General features: G+C 36.1%; 1 protein-coding gene and 3 long non-coding RNA genes across 4 annotated transcripts; 2 read left to right on the forward strand and 2 right to left on the reverse strand.

The window, feature by feature from the left end:
• Positions 1–4,012: 4,012 nt before the first annotated feature.
• On the reverse strand, positions 4,013–5,212 carry LOC113472378. Its single transcript, XR_003394711.1, has 2 exons — positions 4,810–5,212; positions 4,013–4,242 (listed from the first exon to the last, which is right to left on the reverse strand). It is a non-coding gene; the product is annotated as an uncharacterized LOC113472378 (long non-coding RNA).
• A 407-nt stretch (positions 5,213–5,619) lies between these two features.
• Positions 5,620–10,988, reverse strand: LOC113472381. The gene is made up of 2 exons (XR_003394713.1): positions 10,936–10,988; positions 5,620–6,081 (listed from the first exon to the last, which is right to left on the reverse strand). It is a non-coding gene; the product is annotated as an uncharacterized LOC113472381 (long non-coding RNA).
• LOC113472380 lies at positions 5,886–6,539 on the forward strand. Its single transcript, XR_003394712.1, has 2 exons — positions 5,886–5,943; positions 6,116–6,539. It is a non-coding gene; the product is annotated as an uncharacterized LOC113472380 (long non-coding RNA).
• Positions 6,706–7,863, forward strand: LOC113472379. Its single transcript, XM_026832113.1, has 2 exons — positions 6,706–6,789; positions 7,445–7,863. The coding sequence occupies exons 1-2, from the start codon at positions 6,768–6,770 to the stop codon at positions 7,804–7,806; spliced, it is 384 nt and encodes a 127-aa protein (XP_026687914.1). The 5' UTR covers positions 6,706–6,767; the 3' UTR covers positions 7,807–7,863.
• Positions 10,989–11,906: the final 918 nt, after the last annotated feature.

An 11,906-nucleotide genomic window follows, 5' to 3' on the forward strand; every position in this document is an offset into this window, starting at 1 on the left:
TAAATGTGAAAATGATTTAGGTAGATCTTCGAGTTGAACTTTGTTCGAATGGTTAAAAAATGTCCGATATTAATCAAAATTCAAAATCCTAATTTTAGGAACTTAAAGTATACAATTTCAGATCAATGTTCATTAATCAAAAAGAAAAGGATAAATGCAATTAATACTAGGAATGTAGAGAGGACGGAAACAAACACATGGCCTGGTTGAGTTCAAAAATCAATTTCACCAATGGTCAATTTTACCAATTTCCTTTCACAGATCTTGAAGGTCGTCTGAATTCGGTTCATCCTTTTCCGCATCATCTTGATCTTCTTCATCAAGAAATCCACTCGGTACTAAGCTCGTCAATTCCGTCATATATCGGGGAGATTCCGCTACATTTCCGGTTAAATCTCTTGGGAATTTCGGAGTGATCGAACCAGCTGCTGGTGAATTGAAAGGGAAACTTCTCATTGGAGATGGCGATGCAATGCCATGATCTTTATTCAATAGAATATTCGTATATTTGGCGTTGATGATTTGTTTACAATTATTTTTATCATATTTACCAGCTAGTTCGTTATATTCGGATGAAATATATGGCGTGGCGCCGTGCTCATTAATTACAGCCGTGCATTGCTTGAAATGGTTGAGTAGTTCGTCAACTTGGAAAGTTGAAAAGTGGTTGCAGTGTGAACAAAACAATTCGGAATCTGCTCCTCCATTTTGACCACTGTCTAGGACTTCCTTGTTCGCTTCGGTTTCGGATTCTTCTACATTTTCAGTAACTTCCATTCTGGTATTATCTTCACCGTATTGAATTTCTTCATTAGGTTGTTCAAAACTTTCTCCGGATCTTTCGTTGGAATCCATACCTTCTTTTTCGGCTACATCATCATCAGACACAGTTTTGGGTGATTGAACATTTTCAATTTCAGAATTCAAATGTTCGTCTTTTTGAGTTTCATGAACACTTTCTATTTTATTTTCTGACTCAAACACCACTTTGTTGTCATCTGAGCTTGTAACTGTGTTAGGTTGAATAGATTTTTCATTGACATTGGTGTATTTTTTATTTACGATCGGTAAACAGTTGTTGTTTTCTATTTTGGGAACTTTGAAAACTTTGTCATCTTCAATTCTGTAGTCTTCGTCGGCGGATACTTTTCTTTTTCTGCTGTTGGTAGAAGGGTCGTTTATAAGATTTCGTTCGGCATTTTCCTCAGTATCACAGGGTTTTTCAACAGGAATATTTTCACAGAGTTGCTCTTCACTTTGTTCGGGCCTTTTGCTTATCACAGTGTCCGTACTCGTATCACTTTCGGAACCACTCTCAACTTCGCTCTCATCATCAGAATTCACATTACTACATTCTTTGATGTGCGTAATTAATACATTTACATCATCACTTTCAAAAGATTTACAGTTCAAACATGTTCGTTGCGAATCCAAATCATCATCTTCATCATCGTCGTCATCTTCAATGTAACTGTCATTATCATCATGTCCAAGGTCACATTCATTGTCATCAATATCATGTTCAATACTTTCTACATCAGCAATACTGTCATCCTGATCAACGGACCCGTCTTTAGGAATTGAAGATATTTGGGCTAAACTATCGCCGCTATCCATTTGATTAGTGACAACAGAGGAGACACGGTCTTCTAAAAAGCTATCGTGAATTGAACTGACATCTAAAGTTAGCTCGGCTTCTTTTGCGTCATTGCTATCTTCAGAATCAAAAAGCAGAGTATCTAATTCTTTTTCATTTACCATGTCCTTTTCTTCATTTGCTTCAATTTCCTCATTTTCAATATCATTTTCAACCTCTTTGGACTCAGTTCTCAAGTCGTCAGTTTGTACTTCATCATTCATGATCGCTGGAGTCAAGTCATCAAGAGCTTTACTGATATCTGTGTCGGTTATTCCAATCCCTTCGTTACGTTTTGGTTCGTCAGGCTCTATTCTGATCAGATCATCATCGTTTTCATCGTCTGCTTTGTTGTGATCTGCGTAATAACTGGACGCTATTGTTTCAAACTGTTCAAAACTTAATCTCCTAGGGCCCATATCTCCCATTTCTTCCTCTGTCGACACCAATTCCTCATTTGTTTTTAGAACCTCTTGAGAAGTGTTAGGAATAGGACCTTCATCTTCGGGAATAGTTAAACTCTCTTGGCTTGTTTGATCAGACTGAGGTTGTTCTAGAGGCAAAGGTGTCGGTGATGTAGAGCTTGGAACCTCTGGTACGGTTTCAGGAGTTACTGAGTCTAAAGTTATAGCCGTTTCAAGTATATTTTCTTCCACTGGTATTGCGATTACTTGAACGGCATTTTCTTCTGGTAGTACGGCTACACGATTGGATGTTTCAACAGGAATGTTGAAGTTTTCCTCTTCCTTAGCGTTTTCGAGAGAATATTGTACTACCGTCACAGGAGGTTCTGCTGTAGTGTTTTGAAGGACTGAAGATGTTTCCAAAATGATGGCTTCTAATGCTGATGGATCAGTTTGTGTTGAAAGCTCATTTTCTTCCTGTGGTATCGCGGTTTGTGTGACATTTTCTTCCGCTGATCCTGCTATATGGTATGAATATTCCATTGCTGAAGACATGTTCTCAAAATTATTTTTTGCAGTGCTTTCCACAACCGCTGGTCCTTCGAAACAATTTCCTTTTTCTACATTATAGGAATTTTCCTCTTCTGGACAAACACCTATTTCCATCTCAGTAACAGTGTTTCCTATTGATAATTCTTCAGGAATTATCACTCCATTTAATGTTGATACATTGCCAGCAAATTGTTCAATGGGAGTAGTTTGATCAACGATTTGTTCCGTTAGTAGTTGAGTTTCTGAATTCGGTTCATGGTATTTATTATAACTCGGTGTTTCACTACCACTTGACTCACTGAGTTCCAAAGGTTTGATTTTAGCTAATAGGTTCACTTGGTCCTCTTGATTCAAAGGTTTCAGAGAATAATCTACTTTACTGGAATTTGCACTATTTTCCAAAGTATTCTGTCTTGGATAATACTGACTACTTTGTATGTCACTAACATTTGTACAATCTTCATCGATAGGATCAAACAAAGAAGGCACATGCGTTTTTTGTACTCTGTTTTCATTACTTACACCTGTATTGACATTATTTACAACATGTGATGTTTCTCTTGAACTGGATGGAATGTTTTTACTATCACAAATCTCAACTGCAGAAGAAGTCGATGGTTTTGAATAACCAATGATATTTGGTTTGTCTTTGTACTTCAAGAGCATTTCTTTCAAACTCAAATTATTGTAATTTTTATTACACAATTTCAAATGATATACAAAGATATTCACATTTGTATTTACATAATTGCAACTGCTACACTTATGTAGCTCCGTTGTTTGCCCTGTACCTGACGTGGTGACGCTAGATGTATGAGCTGTCGTACTTGGTTTCTGTACTGCTGCATTACAGAATCTCAAATGGCGCAAAAACACATTGACATCAGGATGTTTGAAATTACAAAACTTACACGCGTCCACTTCTTTAGTTACCTTCTGTTTCCTAGGCCTTCCACGTTGAGCAACGGGTTTGAATTTACAAGCTTTCATATGATTTCTCATCATTGTTTTACTAGAATTGGTATAGATATTACAGTATGTACATTTTTGAGTTTGTTGAGATTTATCGTCTTGAGCAGACACAGGATCACAGATCACAGTAGGACATAGACTATTACACGTTCTATAATGATTTATCAAGTCTGTCTTGCTTAGCTGTCCGTAATTCCGTATACACATAAAAATAGATGGATTATTTACATAAAATATAACTTACATTTGTCTTCGTTCCAGATCAAGGTGCTATAGAAAGTGACCTTTTTCGACAACTAAGAATCTACTTGATTCTGGACAACAGTCAATAATGCGGACAACAGTCAATAATGCTGATTTCAAATTAGGTATTAGATATCTAGATTCTGAACAAAATGCTATTTTCAAACTTCTCTCGAAAGGACTTTTGGTTTCTTTTAAAATAGCCGCCCCAATTTCCAATGCGCTTTAAGAATTTTTCTATTATAAATAATCCAAAAGATACGATTCCGTTTCCGCTTTTAAATTCGCAAGAGGCGAAAAAGAAATTGATCAGATCTTCTGCGAGTCCCCAGAAGTAAAACAGGATTAACTATATCCCTTAAACTTGAAAACCCTTTTAAACCTAATCTATCCGCCAAAAAAATAATTTACACTGATAACGTGATAACCAACAACCTCTTCATACCAATAAGACACAAAATAGGACATTAAATATTTAAAGCTGTCCGTATACACATAAAAATAGATGGATTATTTACATAAAATATAACTTACATTTGTCTTTGTTCCAGATCAAGGTGCTATAGAAAGTGACTATAAAATATACAAGAAGAATTTAGTATGACCCATCATATTCGCACGATTCCCCCCAAGGATATAAGTCCATCGGGTTAGTCATTGATATAGTAACAAGTACGTACATATTCGCACGATTCCCCCCAAGGATATACTCGTAAGTCCATCGGGTTAGTCATTGATATAGTAACAAGTACGTACAATATGTATATTCAAATGAAAGGAAGGATATGAAAGAAACAATATGTATATTCAAATGAAGAAGAAGAGAAAGATATGAAAGAATTGAACTATGTACAAAAAAAGATAGCAGAGAAATATCTGTCTTCACCAACAGATATTTCAATATTCCGATCTGATTAGGATGCGTCCATTTTCACCAATCGACCAATGAGTTATCATTTATACAAGGACAAGGGTTTTTTTTTATAATAATAGACCAACAACCTCTTCATACCAATAAGACACAAAATAGGACATTAAATATTTATAGCTGTCCGTATACACATAAAAATAGATGGATTATTTACATAAAATATAACTTACATTTGTCTTCGTTCCAGATCAAGGTGCTATAGAAAGTGACTATAAAATATACAAGAAGAATTTAGTATGACCCAACATATTCGCACGATTCCCCCCAAGGATATAAGTCCATCGGGTTAGTCATTGATATAGTAACAAGTACGTACAATATGTATATTCAAATGAAAGGAAGGATATGAAAGAAACAATATGTATATTCAAATGAAGAAGAAGAGAAAGATATGAAAGAATTGAACTATGTACAAAAAAAGATAGCAGAGAAATATCTGTCTTCACCAACAGATATTTCAATATTCCGATCTGATTAGGATGCGTCCAAAAGATTAGGTACAAGTGGGGAAAATTTTCAGTTTCAACATGTATTTTTGTACACAAAAAAATAGGTGAAAATTAAGTGGAAATTTTAAGTTGAACTATCACTTCTTTGAACAAGAGAAAATTAAGTTTTAAATTATAGGAACCAAAAATGTGTGAACGAAAACAAAAAGTAAACGAAAAGTGTAAGTTGATCAAAATAAACAGGGCTAAATGCCTATGGCCTAAATCCCTTTTCAAAATAATAAAGTACAAAATAAATGTTAACAAATTAGGTGGGTGAATTAAATAAAAAGATAAAAAAATGACAGCTTCTTTTTGCAGCAATTTTTTATTGACGTGACTTCTGACCAAGTACCGAAAAAGATTACAAAAACTAAGTGACAAGAAAAAATATCTGTAGGTACTTTAAAGATTAGGTACAAGTGGGGAAAATTTTCAGTTTCAACATGTATTTTTGTACACAAAAAAATAGGTGAAAATTAAGTGGAAATTTTAAGTTGAACTATCACTTCTTTGAACAAGAGAAAATTAAGTTTTAAATTATAGGAACCAAAAATGTGTGAACGAAAACAAAAAGTAAACGAAAAGTGTAAGTTGATCAAAATAAACAGGGCTAAATGCCTATGGCCTAAATCCCTTTTCAAAATAATAAAGTACAAAATAAATGTTAACAAATTAGGTGGGTGAATTAAATAAAAAGATAAAAAAATAATAAAGGTAGGTAATGTAATGTTCAGTAACTATTGAAACGTAATGCGCGGTAAATATAGAAATACCTAGTAACGAGCTCCTACTAACCCTTCAATAGTTCACTAGGGGGATATTAGGGCTCAGTGAGTTCATTAAATGACTAGACTTCTGAGATCATTGGTTAAAAAAAATAATAAAGGTAGGTAATGTAATGTTCAGTAACTATTGAAACGTAATGCGCGGTAAATATAGAAGTACCTAGTAAGGAGCTCCTACTAACCCTTCAATAGTTCACTAGGGGGATATTAGGGCTCAGTGAGTTCATTAAATGACTAGACTTCTGAGATCATTGGTTATTTAAGTTTTATCGCGTGACATCTTGTCCTTTCGCCCGCTCACGCTCACGGTTCCAAGTATCATTCCTTCTTTCCTTTTAAATCATCCCAAAAAAAACTAGACAATACATCTTTCGACCTTCTGAGATCATTGGTTATTAAGTTTTATAGCGTGTCATCTTGTCTTTTCGCTAGCTCAAGGTATCAAGAAGTATCAAGGATCCAAAATTAGCCAGCGATCATTCCAAAAAGTAGCCAGCGCATCTTTCGATCTTTCCCTCCTATTCGAACATCCAACAGTCCGAATGTTTGCTGAGCATGTGCGTGGTGACGGAATAGCTCAAGGTATCAAGAAGTATCAAGGATCCAAAATTAGCCAGCGATCATTCCAAAAAGTAGCCAGCGCATCTTTCGATCTTTCCCTCCTATTCGAACATCCAACAGAAGCGATCATTCGAAAAAGTAGCCAGCGCATCTTTCGATCTTTCCCTCCTATTCGAACATCCAACAGTCCGAATGTTTGCTGAGCATGTGCGTGGTGACGGTACCTATTATTTATTCTTTAAGACGAAATTTTTGGCCTCCTTACTATTGAGTCTGTGAATAGAAAAATTGAGCCACTGTTTATTTATTCTTATGAGTTTAGTTTTCCAAAAATTTAACAATACAATTTAAAATTTAACAATAACATTTTGACAAAACAAAAGATTGTAACAAAACGAAAAGAAAAAAATCACAAAGTACATTTAGTCCGTGCTTCAGACACATTCGTCTAACAACCAAAATTAGTCGTTTCTTTGGTTGGTTCAATATTAATGGTTCTTTGGAGTAACCTCAAATCCAGCCTTCATAGGTTTGTTTCCTCACAAGGAAGCAACCAATTCGAATCCTGTGTCAATTTCCTTTATGAGTTTAGGTTTCCAAAAATTTAACAATAATATTTTGACAAAACAAAAGATTGTAACAAAACGAAAAGAAAAAATCACAAAGTACATTTAGTCCGTGCTTCAGACACATTCGTCCAACAACCAAAATTAGTCGTTTCTTTGGTTGGTTCAATATTGATGGTTCTTTGGAGTAACCTCAAATCCAGCCTTCATAGGTTTCCTCACAAGGAAGCAACCAATTCGAATCCTGTGTCAATTTCCGCCCAGATTTTCAAATTTCCAATTCGTTCTTCGTTCATCTTTGTGGTGACGGCGGAGTTCGTGCTCGCCCGATAGCCGCAATGCGAACACTTATACGGCTTGGCGAACGCATGCACGCGGGAGTGCGTCTTCAGCTGCGACTTATTCACAAACGTCTCCGGGCAACTTTTGCAGCGGAACTGCTTCTCGGCGCCAATGTGTCGCTGAATGATGTGATCGATAAGGAAATACTTGTTGCTCGCCGCGTATTCGCAGCGATAGCACGACACGCGATTGTCGACGCTGGGCGGGCGACGCTCGCAATTTTTGCAATGGTCGAAAACGAAGTTGATGTCTTCCATGGGCAGACGGGCCCCGCAGTGGGAGCAAGTTTCGTCCTCTTGTTTTACGATACTGATGGATTCTGACGTGACTTTGGCTTCTTGTTTTACGTCTGGAAAAGGAAGTGGGTTGTGAAACGAACGATAAACGGATACGACCACTGTGAAGGACATTGGAAAGAAAGTATTAAAATTGAGGTTTTTGATGAGATATCTCTTGACGGATTAATTCCAAATCATTAGAATGATTGCTGAATAATTCCAAGAACCTCTTCCAAAGGTCTTGTAGTAATAGCTCGTTCACACTGCCACGCTACGTACATGTGTGTTTTCGACTGTGAATCCCACTTCTCACTTTTTACTTCAAGCGTAAAAAATAACTAACGGTAGAACGATTTTTCTGAGCGTGGAATAAAGTGGGGAGTACAGAGATACGACCAAGTGGGTCTTGTTACGAGGGAACTGTGGTGCCAGAGCTGAATCCTCGACGCCCGAGGCCTGTTAAATGAATGACTCTGTACTTCCCACTTCTCACTTTTTACTTCAAGCGTAAAAAATAACTAACGGTAGAACGATTTTTCTGAGCGTGGAATAAAGTGGGGAGTACAGAGTCATTCATGGTCCTGACCACAAGCCAAAATGGAACATCACGTTTTGGAGTGACTTTCTGATTTACATATTTGACAATGCTTTATTCTTTAATAAAAATTATTCTACTCTACCCAAATTTTCCCTGCCTTTGACTATGCTCGTTGCAAACTACAATGTAAGAAGAAGAAAAAAAGAATGATTCACTGGGATTCTCTAAAAAATATATTTTTACACGTATGATTTATCAAAAGTAAACACCAAAAATTAAAATGAAAAAAAAAAAAAAAAAAAAAAAAAAAAAAAATAATTTTAAGGAAAAAAAAGAAAATTACGGTAAATCCAAAAAAATAGTCCCCATTTTATCACACAAAAACCTCATCCTGCGCCGAATGCCGAAAGAGGGCGTGCCGTTTCAGAGTCGACCTCCGCGACGCACGGTACCCGCACCGATCACATTTGTACGGTTTCTCGCCCGTGTGCGTCTGCACATGCCCGTGCAGGGTACTGCTCTGCACAAACGTCGCATCACACAGGCGACACGCGAATGGTCTCTCGCCCAAATGCGTCCGAATGTGCTTGACCAGGGAATGTTTGTAGATTGTCGCGAACACACAGCGGTAACAGTTGAGCCGCTTCTGGCCCTTGGCCGTTTTGGTGCGCGGCATGAAAGAGCACGTGACGCAGTGGCGCACCAAATGGTCCATGTCTGTGTGCCCGAGGGCCTCGCTGCAGTAGATGCAGGATTCGCTTACGTTCGGGTCTTCGGGGACGGCCTCGTCTTGACCTTCGTCTACCGAGGTCTCTACTAGTTTGTCGTCTGGAAAATTCAACATGGTTTAATAGGCGCAATGTGTGCTTGGAGAGGAATAACAGGGCACCCATAATGCGCTGCTCGAATGTTCGCTAGATCGAGGTGCACTCAGCCCCGCAGGGACAACTGAAAAGCTTGGTCCAGAACAGAGTGGTTTCCACTTTATAAAAATCCAAAAAGTTGGCGATTTGCACAGAAAAGCACTTTCTCTTTACTCTACCTTTTTTCTTTTCGAACCTCTCTACAATTTTTCACTTCTTTCTATCTTTTTTTCCGTTCTAACGAAATACAAAACAGTAAGCCCACCGCCACCCAGACCAAAAATTTCGTCACAAAAAATACAAGACATTTTCATTCAAACTGTATCACAACATCACAAGGTATTGAACAGCAGAGGTTGTTTGTTCCCTATAAGAGTGTTACCTATTATTTATTCTTTAAGACGAAATTTTTGGCCTCCTTACTATTGAGTCTGTGAATAGAAAAATTGAGCCACTGTTTATTTATTTTTATGAGTTTAGGTTTCCAAAAATTTAACAATAATATTTTGACAAAACAAAAGATTGTAACAAAACGAAAAGAAAAAAATCACAAAGTACATTTAGTCCGTGCTTCAGACACATTCGTCTAACAACCAAAATTAGTCGTTTCTTTGGTTGGTTCAATATTGATGGTTCTTTGGAGTAACCTCAAATCCAGCCTTCATAGGTTTGTTTCCTCACAAGGAAGCAACCAATTCGAATCCTGTGTCAATTTCCGCCCAGATTTTCAAATTTCCAATTCGTTCTTCGTTCATCTTTCAGAACTCAGTGGAAATTTTAAAATCCGACTAAAATTTACGACAGTCAAAATGGGCTGCAACTCAATGTGAAGGACATTGGAAAGAAAGTATTAAAATTGAGGTTTTTGATGAGATATCTCTTGACGGATTAATTCCAAATCATCAGAATGATTGCTGAATAATTCCAAATAATCAAAATACTTGCTGAATAATTCCAAATAACATGCATACTTGCTGAATAATTCCAAAGAATATGACTAATTGCTGAATAATTCCAAGAACCTCTTCCATCAAAGGTCTTGTAGTAATAGCTCGTTCACACTGCCACGCTACGTACATGTGTGTTTTACAAAAATTGTAGAATGTGTAATTTGTATCGAAAAAAAAGTAATATGCAAACTGATACTATCCCTAATACAGGTTTAAAATTAATTATTTATTTCAACTCCTACTTAAACATATGAAAAAAAAAGAATAATAAAAATAGAAAATAAAATAATAAGGTGACTTCATTTATAGCTCACTTTTTCACTTGGAAGATTTTAAAGGAACAAAAAATGCTCGATAAAAAAATGAACAACAAAGATACATAATTAAACCTAGATCGTGTGTTTTACAAAAATTGTAGAATGTGTGATGTGTATCGAAAAAAAGTAATATGCAAACTGATACTATCCCCAAGTAATACAGGTAGGTATAAAATTAATTATTTATTTCAATTCCTACTTAGACATATGAAAAAAAAAAAGAATAATAAAAATAGAAAATAAAATAATAAGGTGACTTCATTTAAAGCTCACTTTTTCACTTGGAAGATTTTAAAGGAACAAAAAATGCTCGATAAAAAAATGAACAACAAAGATACATAATTAAACCAAGATAAAAGTATAGATGATTCAATGGTAGCGTGCTCTACTTACGTCTGGTTTACTTGTAGACAAAACGTAGACCTAAAATTTGGATTTTGAAATAAAAAGACATGCAGAGATAATATCATGCAATTAAGTTTGACCTAGACAATACATCTTTCGACCTTCTGAGATCATTGGTTATTTAAGTTTTATAGCGTGTCATCTTGTCTTTTGCTAGCTCAAAAATCTAATTAAAATCGTAAATCAGGCAACCTAGCTAGCTTGGTTGATAGCACGTCTGCCTTTTAAGTGCTGCGGCCGCGGGTTCGATTCCTGCCCTCGTTCTCGGAACGGCTGGCTTTCTCCTATCTCGTGGTTATTTCCTCTCTTTGATTTTAAGATGATAAGACCTTTACCGTTAGAGTCTGAGTTCTCTCTATCAAACCTCTCACAAAATAATGTTGGAATGAACCAGTTCCCCACATCAGATTAATAAATTTCGGCAACGTTGCACGTGGTTAGCATCCAGATGGGAGACCATTTATGCATTGGCAGATAAAGAAAAAGATAATCTTTTTGAGGTCTCAAGTATGTCAGGCACATCCTTTTTATAGAACTTTTTGAGACCCTACCTACACCAAGTCATTGTTTTAAGAAAAAGAAGCAATTATTCAGAAGCCACGACAATGAAAAATAAAACTCCTTTATGAGTTCAACCTAACAGTATAATAACACTGGTCACTGCTAAAATTGTGAAAGCTCCTTTTTGTGTTTAACCTAACCCTGGTCCCTGCTCGTTTGACAGCTTCTTTTTGCAGCAATTTTCTATTGACGTGACTTCTGACCAAGTACCGAAAAAGATTACAAAAACTAAGTGACAAGAAAAAATATCTGTAGGTACCTACTTTAAAGATTAGGTACAAGTGGGGAAAAATTTCAATTTCAACATGTATTTTTGTACACAAAAAATTAGGTGAAAATTAAGTGGAAATTTTAAGTTGAACTATCACTTTTTTGAACAAGAGAAAATTAAATTTTAAATTATAGGAAATTGTGTGAACGAAAACAAAAAGTAAACGAAAAGTGTAAGTTGATCAAAATAAACAGGGCTAAATGCCTATGGCATAAATCCCTTTTCAAAATAATAAAGTAC

The sequence above is a fragment of the Diaphorina citri genome, unplaced genomic scaffold, assembly GCF_000475195.1.
Source record: "Diaphorina citri unplaced genomic scaffold, Diaci psyllid genome assembly version 1.1 scaffold5233, whole genome shotgun sequence".
NCBI lineage: Eukaryota > Metazoa > Arthropoda > Insecta > Hemiptera > Psyllidae > Diaphorina > Diaphorina citri.